This window comes from Polypterus senegalus, chromosome 6, assembly GCF_016835505.1.
Source record: "Polypterus senegalus isolate Bchr_013 chromosome 6, ASM1683550v1, whole genome shotgun sequence".
Lineage (NCBI taxonomy): Eukaryota > Metazoa > Chordata > Cladistia > Polypteriformes > Polypteridae > Polypterus > Polypterus senegalus.
The window spans coordinates 48821509-48843722 of NC_053159.1; the positions used below are offsets into that span (position 1 = coordinate 48821509).

Here is a 22214-nt window from a genome sequence, read left to right on the forward strand (position 1 = left end):
TTGTGAAGGTCAGTATGTGGTTTATTTTAGATTCAGTATGGCTGGCTGTGTTGAGTCCAATACTCAATTAACATTGGTCAGCAGTTTGAGCGAGTAACGTGTGGGGGCAATTAAATATAGCACAATTTCTTAACTGTTACTTGATATATTTACTCTAGCTGCCTTTGTCTATCTAATATTACATGTTGCCTAATGATCTGAAGCCATTCCTTAAAAATACAATGGGGCAAAAACTTTTTCTCTAAATTGCAACAGATTTTTATTAAAGATATTAAAGTGTTGTTTAGTATATTTCCAAAATTTAAAATGATTGTTTATTAAGAGATTAATTTTCTTGATTTTTTTTTTTTTGGCTTGTTTAATTCATTTTTTGTGTGTTTTCAGAAAGTGTTGAGTGACTCTATATCCCAGTGTTCCAAGCGTCAGAAATGTACTGAGCTGGTTGGTGATGACCCCACTGTAGCTGAACAGACTAAAGCTATGGACTCTGAGCCGTGCCCTTCTATAAGCAAAGAAGATGATAAAGTCCCTTCTGACCTTGGCAATTCCTTGCTTCGCACACAGCCAGAGGAACAGTATAGTGGGTTATCTGTCAGGAAGCAGCTGCTTAATGAAGAAACTGAAAATAGTGCTTCATTAGAAATAAACTCCAGTGTTTCAAGAAATGGTTGTAATCTGGATGTTAACTCTTTGCCAAGAGTGGAATATGAGGTAGACAGCAGCATTTTTGTAGATGAAGATAGTAACCAACCCATGCCAGTTGGACACTTCTTTGGGAACATTGAGCTTGTTCAGGTATTGTTTAAAATTTTCTACAATATTTCTGTGATACGTGCTGTGTGGTGTTCATTTAACTTAGCTTTTAGGGGTTTAAAGTATCTTCTTTTGACTTTCAAAGGACTATCCCACAAGATCACCTGCAGCAGTGTCCATGAGCCGAAGGGAGTATCGCAAGTTGCACTTTATTGCAAAAGATGATGATGATGAAGAGGAGGAAGATGATGACGGCGACGATGATGATGAAGATAATGGAGTCCAGGAAAACCTAGAAATTCTTCGGTCAAATGGTAATATTCACTTTGCCTTATTTAGTACATTTTTGATAAACATTAAGCCAGGTATTAGTATATTTACTGTATTTTGCAGTAGAGTAGTGCTTTCATTTCATCTTCATGCATGCAGAATATTTAAAAGTAACTTGCTGCTGTAATATTAAATAAAAAAGATGAACATTTTCTTTTTTTTACTTTATTGACGTATCTAGTGGCAGCTTATTTAAATGAAGGTTTTTCGCAAATATACAATTATTTTTACTTATCAGATCAATGAATATTGGCTTGTTTAGTCTCATATATAGCATAAAGAAATACAAATCCAGCTTTTCTTTTCTCACTGAATTGTCAAATCTTTAGCAATCATCATCCAATCAAACAAAAACAAAACATTTGTTTTTATGACTGAATGAAGTAAGTGCAAATTTAGATATGAACAAATGTTGTCATTTTATAGAAGAATAAGTAATATATTACAAATAGGAACTTTATTGCATTATCAGCATAGTGAGCATTTTAAGAACATTCAATAAGAATAATCTTACCATCTTCATAATTATCAGCCACTGGAGATTCTGCTGCTAGTTGTTTACCATATAGCTTGAATTCTGTTAATTTTGTCTGTAGAACTGCTGCTTTATAGGCAATGGTGGTCTCTGTACTCTAAAGACACCATCCCAAGATCTGCTATGGTTTCTGTGTCCAGATTGATGCACTAATCTTTTTATATAGATCAAAAGCAAAAATGATCTCTACAGCTTTGAGGTGGATGTTGGCATGACCTGAACAATTTCAGTCTTTTAGCGTGTATTAGTAATCTCATTGTGCCACTGCTATTTCTAGTACACACATTGTTAAAATTTTCTTGAAGCAGCTGGACTTCAGTTAGGTGTTACTGCTTATTTTTTGGATCCAGCTTGCACTTAGCCATGAGGGTTCTGTCAGTTTCAAATCTCTCCTTCTGGTATGCAGGACATCTGAGGTAAGCAGGTCTGTACAGCATTTAAACTTCTCCTTGGCAATTTTATAGTTGTCTGATTATCAAGCCCACTGTATATTTCAGTGTAGTACAAAAAATTAATGGATGTAAGTTTTGGCCCAACACATGTGGATATGCGTTTGTTTGCAACATTTGCTGTCTAAGCAACCTCCAAAGCAGTGGGAATCGAGACTCTGGTCTTCTGAAACTGGACAGATATAAGAGGGAGACCTTTGTGCAGTTGTGGAGAAGGAGCTTGATGGACTTTCTGTTTCAGCTAACCTATGCCTATAGCAGCGTGTGCTCTCTTAATTTCTTCTCTCCTTACTTCCACCTTCATCCAGATGCATGAAATACTTGAAAAGTTGCTCTTCAAGGCTTTTAAGGCACCCCTATGGTGCTGTACTCACCCTGTCACATCTACTCTAGTGAGTGGCAATAGCGATTGCTCCAAAACTCAACCAGCTATTTCATCTCCCAGCGTGTCTTCCCTGATCCTCTTTGAAAAGGTGTATTAAAGTAGATGACCTACCTGCTAATCTGAAAAAAGGTGTGAATTGTAGTTTGGTGGTATTAGTTGTTGTTCATGTGTCCTGAATATTCAAAGAAGTTTTCCAAAATGTACACTGAAGTTGCTGGTGTTAATGATTTGTTTAGAAAACCAACAAAATGGACATATTACTAAACAATTAACGTGCAGTAGGTGCCCGGGAAGGGATTTTTCAATAGTATCTTGAAGCGATGAGCCAAACAATGTAGGCCCTTAAGCCACAGACTGTTGTGCAATATTGTGTGGGTACCTTGTGTGCTTTCAAAGTTATTTCAGGCTTCATCTCCTCCAAATCCACCAAGATTATTGTTCATTTATGTAAACCTTTGGAGTTGAATAGTGGCTGGATACACTGCAAGATGCTATCACATGTAATGTTCTCAGTGTCCTTAATTCTAATTGAATAATTAAAATCTAGTTAATTATTCTTGATGTTCACTTTAGACTATAAAAGTAACCTGTTGGTGTAATAATAGACTGACAATAATAAACAGACAAACTTTAGCATTGTCTAATTACCAACCTCCGGACTTTAATGTGGAAAAACAAAATTATAATTTGTGAAAATTTAAATCGCCATTAGTGACTGACACAAGTTACGTTTTTGTTTCTGGATTGATTTTTGTTCATATTTTATCTGCCGTTATTTACATATCATCAAGCCCTTTACCACCATCCCTGTGTACCGCACAGAGTTATCTCGTCATTAATATGTAGGCAATGCCTACTTCATCATACCTTGCGGCAACTGCTTTTTCAGTTAATCAGTTGGTAGGTGGCCATTTGAATGTCATATGTAGACATAGCAGGACCAAAGCAATTTATTGTGTGATAACGGCAATGAATTTGATTTATATTTCTAGTGATCCTGAAACATACAAAGAGCACACATAGCGCTCAGACTGCGGACTTAAGGTGCTACTTCTGAATCTATATGGTATGAGAAACCTTTCTGCCATTCACTGAATTTCCAGGGAACAAAGCATATGTATTGGATTTGGATGATCCATTACAATATTTTAAATCTGTTCTTAATTGATAGGTGTAAGACTAACAAACACAGGAACTCAATTGCAAGTTGAATATAATTATTAATGCTAATTTCCCATTTTCTACCCATGGATAATATATTAAAACATAATTCTGACCACCAAAGGTCATGCAAAAAGACCATTTCCCCTCGGACTAACACTTAGTAGACTTAAATGGAAACATGGTCGAGGTTTTTTTTTTTCACGGCTAGATATATCTGATTTTCTTAAATATAATTCAGGTTTCTGCAAATCTTTTTGCACTCTATACCTGGACTGTATTGGCTAAGCATAGAATTTGCCTAGTGGTTTTTTGACTACTATAATTGATCTTCAGAAATTAATATGTAGGTTAATGCGAGTATTGGAAACAGTACATCTAAATATTCATCTAAATAATATAAAGAAATATTTTTGATTGTAAGCTGTTATTGAAAAAGGTTAAGAACTGCAGGAATCCATTTGCCTTTGGACAAGGGGATATCATTATCCCTTAAATGCAGCATCAGATTTGCATCTCGGCCCTTGCAGTGATTGTAAGTAGGAAGGCATGCCACATTTAAGAACTGAAGTTGCTGCTGTCTTGCCACTCCTCAGTCACTGGAGCTACAACTAGAACCCCCCTGGAGTTAATCACAGTGTATAAATAATTAAGATTAATTCTAAGCTTTAACGCTGATTCCATGTTGTACTACAGATGTGGTGCAATCTGCAAAATAAGGTAAATTTTGGCAGCCAATTAATGTTAAGAATGCCATAACAGGAGCACAATGTGAAAGTAAACGCAACTAACAACTCATTTGCAGTGTTTCCCGTTTGGAAATCGACACTCTTAATAAATTGATGATCATATGCCACAGTGCCTTTACCTGCTTGATAATTTCAATGGTCAGGGACTCTCTGGTTAATTATTCCTTTATAATTTGAAAATTTTAAATGTGAAAGATTGTAATACTGATTTTGGGTGGCACATTGTTGCCTCATAGAATTGTTGTAATCTCCCCACAGTGGGTTGCCAAAAACCATAAATAATCCCTCCTAGAGCCCATACTCGATTGATAGGGTATTTATATTTGTTAAGCAAAAGTTAAGTAATAATTGAGCAAAATTAATAAAGAGTGGGGATTAGGAAGAAATCAAAGAAATAAGGGGCCACATTTTTTATTATGTATATAAAAAAAAACGTAAATGGCAAATGTAAAGAATATTAAAGTGGAAATTTCTAAATAACACTAAGCTTTTAATATGCCAGTAATTCAAGATTCTGTGGAATATTTATAATATAGTGATTTTGGAGAATATTTTCTTAAATTTAATAGATGTTATTTACATAGTCTGGTTTTTGGTGAAGTAACCAAACAAAGAAAATCCTAGAAATACAATTTATTTTAGATTCAATTATTTTAGGATTCACTTGGATATAAGAGTCCATGGAAGAAGGGTCATTTCACTGGATATGTCAGAAACAAAGAAGCACACTGTAAATAGACTCCATCCGTCCATTATCCATCCATCCATCCATCCTCTTCCGCTTATCTGAGGTTGGTTCGCGGGGGCAGCAGCTTCAGCAGAGAGGCCCAGACTTCCCTCTCCCAGCTACTACTTCTAGCTCTTCCAGGAGAATCCCAAGGCCAGCCGGGAGACATAGTCCCTCCAGCATGTCCTGGGTCTTCCCCGGGACCTCCTCCCGGTTGGACGTGCAAGGAACACCTCACCAGGGAGGCGTCCAGGAGGCCTACTGGTCAGATGCTCGAGCCACCTCATCTGACTCTTCTTGATGCGGAGGAGCAGAGGCTCTACTCTGAGCCTCTCCTGGATGACTGAGCTTCTCACCCTATCTTTAAGGGAAAGCCCAGACACCCTGCGAAGGAAACTCATTTCAGCCGCTTGTATTCGCGATCTCGTTCTTTTGGTCACTACCCATAGCTCCTGACCATGGGTGAGGGTAGGAATGTAGATTGACTGGTAAATTGAGAGCTTTGCCTTACGGCTCAGCTTCTTTTTCACCACGACAGACTGATGAAGAGCCTGCATTACTGCGGATGCCGCACAGATCCGCCTGTAAATCTCACGCTCCATTTTTCCCTCACTCGTGAACAAGACCCTGAGATACTTGAACTCCTCCACTTGGGACAGGATCTCTTCCCCCAACCCTGAGAGGGCACTCCACCCTTTTCCGGCTGAAGACCATAGTCTCGGATTTGGAGGTGCTGATTCCCATTCCAGCTGCTTCACACTGCGCTGCGAACCGATTCAGAGAGAGCTGAAGATCACGGCCTGATGAAGCAAACAGGACAACATCATCTGCAAAAAGCAGTGACCCAATCCTGAGTCCACCACACCGGACCCCCTCAACACCCTGGCTGTGCCTAGAAATTCTGTCCATAAAAGTTATGAACAGAATCGGTGACAAAGGGCATCCCTGGCAGAGTCCAACTCTTACTGGAAACGGGCTCGACTTACTGCTGGCAATGTGGACCAAGCTCTGACACCGGTTGTACAGGGACCGAACAGCTCTTATTAAGTAGTCCAGTATCCCATGCTCCCAGAGCACCCCCCACAGGATTCCCCAAGAGACACGGTTGAATGCCTTTTCCAAGTCCATAAAACACATGTAGACTGGTTCGGCAAACTCCCATGCACCCTCCAGGGTTCTGCTAATGGTGTAGTGCTGGTCCACTGTTCTGTAGCCAGGACGAAAACCACACTGTTCCTCCTGAATTCAAGGTTCGACTATCCGACGGAGCCTCCTCTCCAGAACTCCCGAATAGACTTTTCCAGGGAGGCTGAGGAGTGTGATCCCTCTGTAGTTGGAACACACCCTCCAGTCCCCCTTTTTAAAGAGGGGGACCACCACCCCGGTCTACCAATCCAGAGGCACTGTCCCAGATGTCCATGTGATGTTGCAGAGACGTGTCAACCAAGACAGTCCTGCAACATCCAGAGCCTTGAGGAACTCCGGACGTATCTCATCCACCCCTGGGGCCCTGCCACCAAGGAGTTTTTGACCACCTCAGTGACCTTAGCCCCAGAGATGGGGGAGCCCACCTCCGAGTCCCCAGGCTCTGCTTCCTCATTGGAAGGCATGTTAGTTGGATTGAGGAGGTCTTCAAAGTACTCCCCACAACATCCTGAGTCAAGGTCAGCACAGCACCATCCCCACCATATACAGTGTTGACACTACACTGCTTCCACCTCCTGAGACACCGGATGGTGGACCAGAATCTCCTCGAAGCCGTCCGAAAGTCATTCTCCATGGCCTCCCCAAACTCCTCCAATGCCCGAGTTTTTGCCTCCGCAACCACAGAAGCCGCATTTCGCTTGGCCTGCCCGTACCTATTAGCTGCCTCCAGAGTCCCACAGGACAAAAGGACTCCTTCAGCTTGACGGCATCCCTCACCACCGGTGTCCACCAACTGGTTCGGGGATTGCCGCCACGACAGCTCCGGTCAGCCGCCTCAACAATAGAGGCACGGAACATGGCCCATTCGGACTCGATGTTCTCCACCTCCCTCGGGACTTGGTCAAAGTTCTGCCGGAGATGGGAGTTGAAGCTACTTCTGACAGGGGACTATGCCAGACGTTCCCAGCAGACCCTCCCAACATGTTTGGGCCTACCAGGCCTTTCCAGCATCCTCCCCCACCATCGAAGCCAACTCACCACCAGGTGGTGATCAGTTGACAGCTCTGCCCCTCTTCACCCGAGTCCAACGACACAACCACAAAGTCGATCATCGAACTGAGGCCTAGTGTGTCCTGGTACCAAGTGCACATATGAACACCCCTATGCTCGAACATGGTGTTTGTTATAGACAATCCGTGACAAGTACATAAGTCCAATAACAAAACACAGCTCGGGTTCAGATCAGGGGGCCATTCCTCCCAATCACGCCCTTCCAGGTCTCACTGTAATTGCCCACATGAGCATTGAAGTCTCCCAGAAGGTATGCCCTCTAGCTCCCCCTCCAGTGACTCCAAAAAGGGTGAGTACTCCAAACTGCCGTTCGGCGCATGCACACAAACAACAGTCAGGACCCGTCTAACCCCCCATCACCCCAATCAAACCCCGAAGGTGGAGGGAGGCTGCCCTCTCGTCCATCGGGGTAAACCCCAATGTACAGGCTCCCAGTTGCGGGGCAATAAATATGCCCACACTCACTCGGCGCCTCTCACTGGTTGCAACTCCAGAGTGGTAGAGAGTCCAGCCCCTCTCAAGAAGATGCTGTGCGTTGAGGTGAGCCCAACTATATCTAGCCGGAAACTCGCGCACAAGCTCAGGCTCCTTCCCCTTCAGAGAGGTGACATTCAACGTTCCAAGAGTCAGCTTCTGTAGCTGTGGATCAGACCGCCAAGTTCCCCGCTTTCGGCCACCGCCCAACTCGCATCCATTATCCAACCTACTATATCCAAACTACAGGGTAGCGGGGGTCCACTGGAGCCAATCCCAGCCAACGCAGGGTGCAAGGCAGGAAACAAACCCCAGGCAGAGGACCAGCCCACCGCTGAAATAGACTCCGTATACCAAAAATAAACTTGTTTTGTGAAAGTAAATTAAGAGAACCTATAGATAAACCAGAAATACAGGAAACCGAACTGAACAAAATTTTTGTTAGAAGTCCAAGCCCTAAAAGAACGACGCACCATGGTTGCCATAAACAAATGTGGTTTATATAAGAAATTATACAGTATGTTAAAGATATGGAAGAAAAGAGAAGCTACAAAATGATGTAGACTGAGCAAAAACAGGATAGATGTGTTTAATGTATTTAAAAAATGCTTCCGTTTAGAATACAATTTCATGTAGAAAATTAATGTATACAATGATTGTGAATAAATAACTTTCACTTGGAAAACACTAAGCTGCTGAACTGGTGAATTGAGTTAAAGTACAGATTATTAAAAACAACTAATTTCTTTGAACATTTCAATTTCCTCTGGTAGTGTAGTGTTTCTTGCAGTACTTGTAGTAAATTTATTTTGTGAACTTTCTACAGCACATTATGAAGATTGGCTTTGAAAGTCAATATACAGTGGCAATAAGAAGTATATGAACAGTTTGAAAATCACTGTATTTATGTTTTGAGTTGTCTTAAAATATGATCTGATTTTTGTTGCTCGTTATTGCTATTTAAAGTCTGGTTTAACTAAATACACATTACTGTATTGCTTTTGCACCTATTGAATGCAAACATTCACAGCGTAGGTTAGAAAAACTATGTGAACCCTTAGGCTGATCACTTTGGACTCCAGTTAGCTTTTGTTGAAGTTGGCAGACCCTGGGTTCAACCAATGAAATGAGATTGGAGGTGTAGTTTAGTGCTACTTTGGCCATTTAAAAAAAATAAAAAAACTCAATTTGAATTTGCTATTTACATGAAGGTTTTCGTCCTGGTCGCGGAACAGTGGACCAGCTCTTCACCCTTAGCAGAGTCCTGGAGGGTGCATGGGAGTTTGCCCGACCGGTCTACATGTGTTTTGTGGACTTGGAAAGGCATTCGACCGTGTCCCTCGGGAATCCTGTGGGGGTGCTCGAGTATGGGGTACCGGACCCCCTGATAAGAGCTGTTCGGTCTCTGTACAACCGGTGTCAGAGCTTGGTCCGCATTGCTGGCAGTAAGTCGAGCCCGTTTCCAGTGAGAGTTGGACTCCGCCAGGGCTGCCCTTTGTCACCGATTCTGTTCATAACTTTTATGGACAGAATTTCTAGGCGCAGCCAGGGTGTTGAAGGGGTCCGGTGTGGTGGACTCAGGATTGGGTCACTGCTTTTTGCAGATGATGTTGTCCTGTTTGCTTCATCAGGCCGTGATCTTCAGCTCTCTCTGGATCGGTTTGCAGCTGAGTGTGAAGCGGCTGGGATGAGAATCAGCACCTCCAAATCCGAGAGCATGGTCCTCAGCCAGAAAAGGGTGGAGGAGAGATCCTGCCCCAAGTGGAGGAGTTCAAGTATCTCGGGGTCTTGTTCATGAGTGAGGGAAGAATGGAGCGTGAGATCGACAGGCGGATCGGTGCGGCATCCGCAGTGATACGGGCTCTGCATCGGTCTGTCGTGGTGAAAAAGGAGCTGAGCCGTAAGGCAAAGCTCTCAATTTACCAGTCGATCTACCTTCCTACCCTCACCTATGGTCATGAGCTATGGGTAGTGACCGAAAGAACGAGATCGCGAATACAAGCGGCTGAAATGAGTTTCCTCCGCAGGGTGTCTGGGCTTTCCCTTAAAGATAGGGTGAGAAGCTCAGTCATCCGGGAGGGGCTCAGAGTAGAGCCGCTGCTCCTCCACATCGAGAGGAGTCAGATGAGGTGGCTTGGGCATCTGATCAGGATGCCTCCTGGACGCCTCCCTGGTGAGGTGTTCCGGGCACGTCCAACCAGGAGGAGGCCCCAGGGAAGACCCAGGACACGCTGGAGGGACTATGTCTCCCGGCTGGCCTGGGAGCATTGGGATTCTCCTGGAAGAGCTGGAAGAAGTGGCCGGGGAGAGGGAAGTCTGGGCCTCTCTGCTTAAGCTGCTACCCCCGCGACCCGACCTCGGATAAGCGGAAGAGGATGGATGGATGGATTTACATGAAGCATTTGCTGTTATAAAGCATGCCTTGCAAAAAAGAGATCTTGGAAGATCAATAACTGTTGATTCACATAAAGCTAGAAAGGGTCGCAAAGTCATTTCAAACAGTTTAGATATTTGTATATAAATGGAAATGATATAGTACTCTGACTTCTCTACTTAGAAGGGGGTGCCCAGCCAAGTCAAGAAGAACCCTGTAGTAAAAGCTAAAGGCTTGTAGGAATCCGTGAAACAGGTCCATATTTCTATGGGCCTACCATATGCAAAGCATTGAACAGGCATGGTATCAAAGGACTGACACCAAGGAGGATGCTGTTGCTCTCCCAAAAGAAAGTTCTCCTTGGCACTTCAGTTTTATTAGGGCAAAATGTTTTCGCAGTAGTTAAACTGAAGATGCAGCAGTACATATGGCGTAAAGGGTACGACATACCAACATAAAAACCCTCTTCTCAGTGATGAAATATGTTGGTGCATAATAATTTGTAGTTGCTCTTGGGTCTGGATAGCGTGTTATTATTGAAGATTAAATGAATTCCCAAGTTTATCAAGGTATCCCACAGAATAACGTCAGGGTGGCTGTCTGCCAGCTAAAGCGTGGTAAAAGCTGGGTGATGCAGCAGAACAATAAACCTAAACATAGAAGAAGTTAGCAGGATTGTGACTTAAAAGCTACATGTTTCCTTTTTTCTATCTGTCTTTTATGCTCTGTATAGAAAAGGTCACCTCGTTGTCTTTACAGATTAGCTGTTAGTTGTTAACACTAGAATTACCAGAGCCTACGAAAAAATTTGTAGATCTGTCCCACCTTAAAACGCTTCTCACCTCTCCGTCTGCGTCTTTTGTCCTTTAAATGTGTTGATAAGCAGCTTACAGCAAGCAGTCTGCCATCACATCCCCCACTAGCACACAATTTTCTCAGCTTAAGTCTGTTTACCTGCGTGTCAGTTGCTTGGAGTTGTATAGAGTGGGAAGTCAAGCAAAACGACACCTTTTATAAATGCTATATTGTTATTTGGAGCACTTGCATTTCATGTGTCTACAACTATTTATGCACAGTAAACCCATCGTTAAAACAGATACGTTTTTCATGTTTTAGTAATAATTGACAAATATAGACATGAAGTGTATAATGTGTGAAGCCTGAATTCCAAATATCAAAGAAACACTTTCACAAAAGATTACAAGTATAACAGAACAAATGCGCTTTTTTTCCAAGACTATAACCGAAGAAAAAGAAATCAGGTTACTGTTGCGTGTGTGTTCTGACTTCTCGGGTAGTATACTGGTTAGAGCTGCTGACTCCAATTCAGAAGGTTGTGGGTTCGAATCTTAACATCTCTCAAAATTAAACGTTTTGAGTAGTGAGCTGTTCTTATTGTTAATATTATACAATAAAAGCATACATTTGATTTGCGTCTGTAACAGCCGCTGTAAATGTATAGTACTTGTCAAAGTTAGCGTCTCTTTTTTTTTTTTTTTTTAGTTTAGTTAGTGAGACTAGAATACAGAAATACAGTATGTGGTATTGGTGGATTAAGAAAATGCTTTCTTGGATTACAGACTCAATATGGTGAGTATAATAACCAATATTTATCATAAAGAACAGGTGTTGGTGAGCATGTGCTGCTTTAACCTTTATAGGCACTGATAGTGTTGCTTATAGCTGGGTTGCTTTTTCTGCTTGCAAGAACATTGGCAGGCTGCTTGTGCACAGAGCAGTATGTTCACCATGTTAGCTTTGCAGAAAAAAACAACATTGCGTCTAAAACCAATGTGTTTTATTCTCTCACAATCTTCTATCTTTCTCTCTTTGTTCCTACCAGATCGGTGACAGGGTTGTGCATTTTCGACTATAAGCTTCCAGGAACCTGTGAGTGATTTTCATGTTGTTTTAGTTCTTAAATTTTCTTTTATAAGGGTCATTCCATTTTAATTCAACAAATGGTCTTTATCATTTTTGATCTTGATGAAACTTGGCATTTGAATTTTACTACCTTCTAGAGTTCAGAAATATTTTTGTTTATTTTGGGGGGAAAAAAAATCACCTTGAGATAAAGGCATTTTTCTTGACTGTGGACCGGTAAAAATAATTTAGAGTGAACTAACTTTTTTTTCCCCCATTGAAGTTACATAACACAGTTATAGGATAAACTCAAAAAAGAGGGTTTTTTTATTGGAACAGTCAAATTTCATGTTTGATCTTTTAAACAAAAACCTAGCCTTATGCAAAGTCTGCAGATTTAGTATACATCATCTAATTTTTTGAAACAGTCACCAACATATATAAGCACTATTAAAGCAGCTGTTGAAAATGTTTTTGTAATATATTTTTTTTTTTGCCGGTATTTCACAATAAATAGGAAAAATAACAGTTATAACTGTTGAAAATGGGTGTCTGCAACAACCGGATTATGGACCAGTACCCTCTCTGAACTGGTTTACAGTGATCACCCACCTAAAAAAAAAAAGAAAATCTGTGATATAGAAAGACCATATAAATAAACATTTATTTTTTTATAGTTTAAGCCTTAAAATACACCTCCCACATGCTTTAAACACATGTAAACTTGTAATGGTGAGCGACATCTGCGTAACACTTTCCTTCCCTAAGTATATCCAGTTTTACCTTCTCCTGAATGGTTTAAGGGACCCACGCTCACTGTTCTTGCGACATATTGACTTTTTACTGCATTTTAGTCAATATTTACAGTTGTTAAATTATAATACGTATTCTTCTAATGAACTTTTGTCTAGCATGCATAGTGACAAATAAAAAGCATATGTACATTTCATTATGAATTGCAATTGTCTACGTATTCCTGTACGCAGCAGTATGTTTTATGATTTACTAGTATATTGCTTAAATGTTACGGATACGTTAGTAGTTATAAATTATTATATTGTTCTAATGAACTTTTGTCTAGCACAGTAGTGACTGCTGAAAACCGTATGCTTTATGAATTGGCTGCAAAGTACAATACAGGTAGGATGTACTTACTGAATTTTTCTGCGATATAGCGGGGGCACGATATAACGGGGGATCACTGTACCCCCTATGCGCAATAGTATCGGAGGACTGAAAAAAAAACACATGTCATCTTCAGCGACTGTGACAAATAAATGATTAAATGTGGCTAGTGTGACATTGCTTAGCATAGTGGTTTGTTTCAACAACTACTGTATCTTCTCCACCAGACTATCATTGACGAATCATAAATAGCCCAGCGAATTATGATCAACAAGACCTTTTTAAACCAGGGTTATCCACAACTGGGCATTGAGGAATTGCAAGATTTTCAGCAATAGTATGAAGCCAATATCAAATGAACAAACATCAGTGAAACTTGGCAGGTCGAAATATACTAAACCTCTGTCAGTTTGACTGTCTTTGTCAATGTCTGATGATCAATTCTCATCCTCCTCATTCAATTAAGCAATGGTTCATTTTCAGTTTTTTCCAAAACTGGCTTTATGGCTTTGTTTGCCGTTTTTGTTTTTGGTTAAAAACTCCACCCTGCTCATTAATTTTGATAAGTTATCATAGATTTACCATAAAGAGGCAGAATGCTTTAATATTTCAAAGATTTTAGTAGAATGATATTATTTCACTAGATGGCAACAAAACACTATCACAAGAGCAATATATTTGGGCATAACACTGAAAAGCAAATCATTAAACTTCATCCTTTTTCTGACTCGGGCTTAACCATATTTACATGGAGTCAAACTTGGGGTTAACACCACGGAGGTTAACAAAACTAATGAAAGGCTTGGAGTAACAAGCCAAAGTTTTACAGTGAAATGCATATATGTTGGTGCTACTTTTATTTTTAAAAACTAGCAGAATACCCGCGCTTCGCAGCGGAGAAATAGTGTGTTAAAGAAGTTATGAAAATGAAAAGGAAAAATTTAAAAAAAGTAACTTAATTGTTAATGTAATTGTTTTGTCATTGATATGAGTGTTGTTGTCATATCTATCTCTATCTATATAGCAAAATACCCACGCTTGGCAGCGGAGAAGTAAAAAGAAAAGGAAACATTTTAATAATAGATAGATAGATACTTTATTAATCCCAAGGGGAAATTCACATAATCCAGCAGCAGTATACTGATACAAAGAAACAATATTAAATTAAATAGTAATAAAAATGAAAAAAATGAAAATAAAATTAATGTTAGCATTTACTCCCGGGTGGAATTGAAGAGTCGCATAGTGTGGGGGGGGAACGATCTCCTCAGTCTGTCAGTGGAGCAGGGTTAATAACGTAACATGATTGTCAATGTAATTGTTTTGTCACGGTTGTGTGTGATGAGTGTTGCTTTTTTATATATATATATATATATATATATATATATATATATATATATATATATATATATATATATATATATATATATATATATATATAACACACATATAGATATATCTACATATACACACAACTATCGTATATGTTCAAGTTCTATTTAAATTTTAAATAGAAAGAATTTTTATTTATTTGACAGAATATTATTCTGGAATAAATCAACTCAAACCTTAAATAACTATATAACTATAATATTTTGCTCTCCATAAAAATATATCCTGTCAAAATCATACAAATTTAAATATGAACATGGTGCATAACAAAACCTGGAAATATAAATAAAAAATTTGTTCTTTTCAGCAATAACAAATCAAATCATTCAGTTGTCTTTGCTCTTATGTCATTTTATCAGAGCTGGATGTCTGGCATCTTTTTTGGCAATAATGTTTATGTTTGGTGTGAGGTTCTGTGTTGGGGAGATTCTCAGGATGGACTGCAGGTGCTCATCAGTGAGGCGACTGCTGTGTGCCGTTTTGTTAGTCTTCATCTCTAATAAGAGCTTCTCAAACAGATATGTGCTACCAAACATGCACAAGGTTCGAGCCGCATGTAGACGGAGCTGGAGCATTTCTGCGGGAATGGAGTGAATAAACTGTGCGGGCCGTGCAGTATCGTACTTTGTCTTCAGTGTGCCATTACACTGCAGCTCAATAACCTCCATCTGAATCTGCACAGGTGCAGTTTCCACATCGACAGCAAATGGGTTGCGAAACAACTCAAACTTCAAAGTCACCAAAGCGCCGTGCGAACTCAGTGCGCAGTGGGCTCAGTTTATCAGCAAAGTGCGTATTTGGGAACACCATTGTGCCGACTTGGTTCGACATTACTTGGCAACAGGGAAAGTGGGGCAAGTTGCACTGGTGCATTTGTGTCTCCTATAAAAGTAGCTTCACTTGAAATCACTTTGTGATTTTGCACGGGTAAAAACGTCTGCTGAAGTGTCAGATTCTTCTTTAACTCTTCTGCTTTCTGTATCTTGTGCATTGCATTCAGGTCTTTCAGGTTATCTTGATGTTTTGTCTCATAGTGCCGTCTTAGATTGAGACACACGGGTTTACAGTAAACATATACTCAGCCTCCCATCGGCTTTTAAAGGCTCTATGTTCAGAATCGCCTTTTCTCTTCGGCATCGTGTGGGCTAGCTTCGCAATAACTTGCAGCATCATAAGCTAGACTTGATTGACGCGGTAAGTGTTCGGCAAGGCAGTTGAAGCGCTGCATTATGGGATCTGTAGTTTATTGTGTTACCAGCGCTTCATATCCCCGGGCCATTAATAACAATAATATATAAAATGATCTCGCGGGCCGGATATAATTACACGCCGGGCAGAATGTGGCCTGCGGACCTTGAGTTTGACACATATGATCTAAATAGAACTGGAAAAGATCTATTTTTTTCAAATGTGATCGCGCAATTCAGATCGAGTTGACTCGCACTACAGTACATCGAGCCTGCGTGCTATTGTGGTTTTGAGTGTAGCCGTATAATTCAGTTTTTGTTCAGCACTCTTTGGAACTGTTGCTTTTTGTCTGCACATTGTGTCAGTTCACGTGAGCCGCTGAATATGGTTTTATATGTCACTTGCTCGCTTCTAATTGTTTCACTGCCTTCTTAATTATATAATGTATGTTTTCTTCAGCGGTTTTTGGAGCTCTTCCTGGTTTTCTACGTACTGCGTGATTACGTGTGAGGCGTGATGTCACATGAAACTCTGCCCCCCACGACTTTCGAACTCCACTCCATTACAGTAAATGGAGAAAAATAGCTTCTAGTTATGACCATTACGCGTAGAATTTCGAAATGAAACCTGCCCAACTTTTGTAAGTAAGCTGTAAGGAATGAACCTGCCAAATTTCAGCCTTCTACCTACACGGGAAGTTGGAGAATTAGTGATGAGTCAGTCAGTGAGTCAGTCAGTGAGTCAGTCAGTGAGTCAGTCAGTGAGTCAGTCAGTGAGTCAGTCAGTGAGTCAGTCAGTGAGTCAGTCAGTGAGTCAGTCAGTGAGGGCTTTGTCTTTTATTAGTATAGATTAACATGTTACTTGGTTCTCTTCCTCTTTCGAGCCTCATAAAAAGGCCTGTGGGGCAAGGGGTGATCTTTGTTTCACTAGGAAGAAAATAATGTTTAAGTGCTTTCAAGGTGTATAGGAGCTATCATATTCTGAACTTACAAAGATTTTCACTGAAAGGACACTCTTATCATCTTCTCATTTAATGCTCTAAAGTCTTATATAAATGTTAAATTGACCATACAATTAAAAAGTACTGTCTCCAGTGAGCTATAGCTGAGCCATGTAGATTTGATAACAAAAAGATTATGGTTCAAAAGAAAACGCTCTAAATTCACATTTATATGCTATCCACCATGAAGCAAGTGCCTATTTCTCCGGGGACTTTCGGTAATAAAAAAAAAAGGTGTATTTCATGTCAAGTTTCATAAAGTCTAAAACTTTTTTTTGTAAATTTGTTAGATTAAAATGGAATGAACCCTAAAGTAGCTTGAATTTTATGGTTTATTTTTAGTCTTTGCCAGATTATGTATGCGGTCAAAACAGGAATCTCATCTTTTTCAAATGGAACGTTAGCACTAGGTTGTTGTACCGTGTTAGTACAATATCAATTAGTACCTTACTAAAGAAAAATGTTTGGCTGTTGGGGCTGGTATAGATCATACTGATGAAGAAAATTTATATTTTTTAAAAAGAAAAGTATTGTTTGAAGGCAGAATCCAACATTAGATTGGGTTTGTTTTTATCACCACTAAGTTTGGTATTGTGTTACTCGAGACGCCTTATATAAAGCTACAGTATTTTACTAATCTGTTTTTGTGTTTCACTTCCCCAATCAGCCTTTTTGTAATTTTGAATGGTTAGCTTATCTTCACTAGTAAAATTTACAGCCAGACTCCTTCGTAATGTAGTGTTTTTTGTTTTTTTTTTTGTTTGTTTTTATTTTTTTTTCCTTCTTCAATCCCATTAATCTGCACTTTGATCTACAGGTGTACTAACAGAACACACATGAAATGTATGTATTTCATTACCTATGTAATTCTTTACAAATGCATCGCCAGATAAACACTTCAACACAGACTTCAGCTGTGAGGATTTCAGCAGGGCGATGCCTTCATCTGACTGAATGGGGAGTGGGGGGTGTAGCAGGCTGCTTTCTGCTAAACCACACATTTGCCAATTAAAAGTGGGCATTTAGCGCAGTGATAAGGAGCTATGAGCTTCTTGGCATATGTCAGGAAAATTAAGGAGGTCAGGGACAGCAAAAAAAATTGTAAACTTCAGAGATTGTAGTGTTAAACCACTCTGCTTGTGCCTGTTTGGCAGCAAAACATGTTAAAATATGTTTGCACTGCAGGCTTCCAGCCAAGTATTGCAAATGGGACCCATGCAACAGTGCCGTAAGTGCTTGATGATTTGCAGATGCAAAAGGAAAACAATTGTGGCAAAGTGCAGTGCCACCGCATGTGGTTCTTAATGGAGTTCTGCTCCTATACTTGGCTGCTTTTGAGACTAGCTAACTTTTGCTCCCAGTTGTCAGTACTAAATTAAAACAAATGATGGCAGTTCAGATGCACAGGATTTTGAAAGCTCTCATATTTAAGTACCACTAGGAATCCTTTTTTTTTTTTTTTTTCTTTGCTGTGTGTTTATGCAATGGCAATAATAATTAAATATTTAAAAAAAGCAAGTACATTTAATATCCAGAATCATTAACCTAAGTTTGAATATTTACTTATTTTTAATATGAATATTCAAACCTTATTTTTGGTGTTCTGCACTGTGTAATAGAGCTTATGTACTTCAAATTCTATTTTACTCTGTTTTTTAAAACAAATTGAAATGAGTTCAATGGGCTGAAAACAAATAGAAACCAGCAGAATCTGCTGAATGTTACAATCATATGAACCCAAGAAATTTGACAAATAAGAAAAGATCATTCATTCCATCAAGCCTGTTTGTTTAGCTGATATAAGCAATGAATTGACAAATAACCCTCCCTTTCCTCTTCAGCACTAATAAAAAATAACAAACACCCAACAATAAACACTCACTACAATGTCCATAAACCATTCCCATGCATCTGTTTCAATAAAACATTGGAGTGTGAAAATACTGTGTACTGCTCACAGAGATGAATATAAAGTTTGTCCTACCGTATCTGTAGTGATGCAGGGGGAGGTGAATGAGAGTGCAACTCTAAACAATGCAAGATTAAATGGGTTGGAGACAAAACAGAGGTCTAACCAGGAACAGTAATCCAAGACCTCCATGTTAAATGCAAACAAGTGAAACAGCCACGGCCCAGTCATTTATCACCTTATCAAATACCGTATTTACTAGTGGTGCAACGGATCAAAAAACTCACGGTTTTAAGTCACGGAATCAGATCAATTTTCAGATCAGCAAAAAAAAAAGACAAGTTTAACTCTCCATTTATTTAGTTAAGTATTTTTTGCCCATTAAAAAACATTCAAATCAAGACTCATTCCACTCAATTATATAAATACAAATTAAGGTGCAATATAGGACATGATAACTATTTCCTTTAATGTGGACACAATAAAAAAAAAAAACTTTAAATGTAATTTAAGGCATAATTGCTTCATACTTTGAACATGGAGAGAGAAATTAAAACTAGCTTATGTCCACATCATCAAAAAAGAAGAAAGAAAGCAAAGCAGACCTGAGTTTATAAATTCATTTTTTTTTTTTCAAAAACATGAGGATGTCTACATTTTCTGGGGAAAGTGTAGATCTGTTTGCTGTAACTATGTCCCCTGCTGTTGAGAACACCCTCTCGCTAGGCACTGAAGTGCCAGGCACAGCAAGATGGTGTCTTGCCATTTTGGCAAGGTGAGGGTATTTACATTTGTTGCTTTTCCACCAAGCCAGTGGATCACCATCGACTGGAATGCCACTTGCTGCCTCATAGGATACCACCTCCTCTTTGATGGTGTCTGCAAAAGCCTTGCTGACCATGTCCTTCCTACCAGAAAGCCTCTCTCCTCCCTTCACTCTTTTTTGCTGAATTTAATATAGACCTAAGATTTGAACCCAAAGCTCCACTCTCAGGGTCCATGCTAACCAAATCCATCACTGATAGACTCTGCAATGAGCAAATATTCTTTAAAAGCATACATGCTGAACAGTAGCTAGCAAGCAGCTAAAAATGTACGCACCCACCCTTTTATGTGGCAGCAGTGCGTGCTGTCCCCAACCGTACTGTAAAAGCTTGGGTTAATTTCAGTATTTTTTGGGTAACATCACATGGCTACTTGTGCTTACACCAGCCAATTGTAGCGTCATCTTGTGAAGAAGCCCTCATGTAGGTCTGAACATTAGTTGTTTCTACCGATAGCTGTAGGCTGTTTGTGCAGCTTCATGGAGTGGATTTATCTTGTGGGCTGTAGTTTTCCCACCATGTTTTAAGATTAAACTAATTTCATATTTGTTTGTTTGTTTGTGTATTCTAAAAGTATTCTAGTGATATCTGTATCTATATCTTTTTCTTGTATAAAGATTCTAGCACCAGATCTGAGGCATTGTTAAGTTGGTGATTTGGTAAATGCGCTTCTTATTAATCTGTGTAAAGTATATGTTAAATGAATTTGAGTATGTTATGATCTACACAACGAACATGGCGAATTGGCCCCTACCCTTGATTTGCTTTGTATAAAAGATGTCTGGATTCAGACTCTCATTACAAAAGTTGAATGTCAACTGGCTCATTAGGTCATGTGTTTTGGGAAATGCCATGTTCAGACTGATGTTATTAAATTTAAATGTTTTTATCTATCAGAAACGCGCAATCCCTCACCTAATACCTGCACTATTTTGAGCAAAACCTGATGGGACCTTGCTGGGTAATGACCTTGCACTTCAGTGATAGTGATGAAGGCAGGTTACTTTATCCTGTTTACTTAGAAGAATCCTTATCCATGTATCATAATACAGTAAGAAAATAATGTTCTACTTTAAAATTCAAATTAATAAGGAACTGTCCAAAACTTGTTTATATACAGAATAGTAAAATCTGTTCAGTCAGACTGGACACTTTCATCTCGATGAGAGACCTTGGGTGGGTTTTAACTGTTAAGAAGAATTTAAATGTTGTTCTTAATCTTAAGTATCTTCAGATAAACTTATAAGTTAGGTCAATTGTAACAAAAAAACTAAGAGTACAGTCCTGCTATACAGGTTTCTAGGAACAAACACAAGACATTTTGTGGACCACAATTCTACTTATGATGGTTCAATTTGTACATTTAAAGCACATTGGTTGGAATTAAAGATGAGTTGTATATGAAGTTGCTACATAACTGTTTCTTTTCATTATAAAGGTGCTGTGCAGCAAACAAAGAGAAGGAAGAATGGCCTGTTTTGAAAAACAGATTTTGTTCAGCTTTGCTTCATTGTTAATGGACATTCTCAGATGCTACGTTGGAAGAAATTAATTTTAACATATGGTGTGAAAGAGGTTTCACAAATAAAGCAGATCATGGTGTATTGTTATCTAATGGAAGAATTATTTGAAATGCCCCCTATCAATGTTATTGGTTACACTTTGAACATGTGTGTTTTTTACTTCTAAAATGTAGCAGCAGCATGCTATGAATATCCTATAAGAAGCTTTTTCAAACCCAGAAACTTCTAAATATCTTTTGGAGTTTACGTGACTGCAGCCTGTCCTTGTTGGATGGGCTGTTTAAATGAAGAACATTATTTGTGGGAAAGAACTAGAAGGTCTTGGGAAGCACAATAACAGATTGCACTCAAACAGGAAATCATACAATTAGCTATGCATTAATTTTATGGCCTTCCAAAGGATTTGCCTGTGTGTGTGTGTGTGTGTGTGTGTGTGTGTGTGTGTGTTTTCTGCCTCTATATGCTGCTTGGACCTTATACTTTTTAAAGAATACTAACCCAAATGTTCTGCATTTGCAAGTCAGTTTTTCTGTCTGCCTTATGTAACAGGAAGTTGGAAAGTAAATCTGCTTTTGTTACTTCTACTAAAAATGCTATTGTATATACTGTATTTTTCCTGAAGCAATTATTTTGTTTTATATATTTACTGTTTAAATTGTATCCATGTAAATTAAAATATTTCACATTCACCTGATAACTTGTCAGTTATTTGAGAGTGAAACAGTAATTGTATAATAAACTTTTAATTTCATTAACCGGATATGTTAATTTTTCAAGGAGTTGATGTGTTTTACAGTAGTATAGTTAGACTTGGGTGCAAGCAACTATATAACCGTTATGTCTGCTCTGTTTCAGGCGGAAGCCTTTGTGTACGTTCTCTTCTGTTTCATTTTGTTTCAAAGGGCAAAAGTGCTTTGCAAAATTGGGTTGATCTTAATCTTTTGTATTACATTATGAAAGCAGAGCGGTGAAATGGTAAACTTGCTCCACAAACTGTTTTTATACTGCACATTTCTGTGGCTGCCTGTCATGCAGCCAGTTCAATTGTGCTTTCTCTCTCTTTTTTGTTCAACTGTATATTTCAGTATTTCTCCATTCTTCATTTATAGCACGTTTTGAATTTTCTAGCATCAATTTAAATATTCAACTTTGTGAGTCCATCCATTGATTATTGGAAGAGGCACAAGGCTGTTGGCAAAGATGTGGGCACAGCAGACACCTTAGTTGGTGAGAAGT

General features: G+C 39.3%; 1 protein-coding gene across 3 annotated transcripts in view; it reads left to right on the forward strand.

Annotated features, from left to right (window-relative positions):
• c6h1orf174 (chromosome 6 C1orf174 homolog) overlaps positions 1–21659 on the forward strand; it is a 30319-nt gene extending 8660 nt beyond the window's left edge. Inside the window, exons 3-6 of one of the 3 annotated variants that reach the window (XM_039755989.1) lie at positions 385–795; positions 899–1067; positions 11998–12044; positions 20894–21659. In XM_039755989.1, the coding sequence (XP_039611923.1) occupies positions 385–795; positions 899–1067; positions 11998–12005 (588 nt within the window). In that variant the 3' untranslated portion in view covers positions 12006–12044; positions 20894–21659. The remainder of the gene's footprint in view (positions 1–384; positions 796–898; positions 1068–11997; positions 12045–20893) is intronic. The other 2 variants (XM_039755988.1, XM_039755990.1) reach the window with 2 other exon arrangements.
• The last annotated feature ends 555 nt before the right edge of the window (positions 21660–22214 follow it).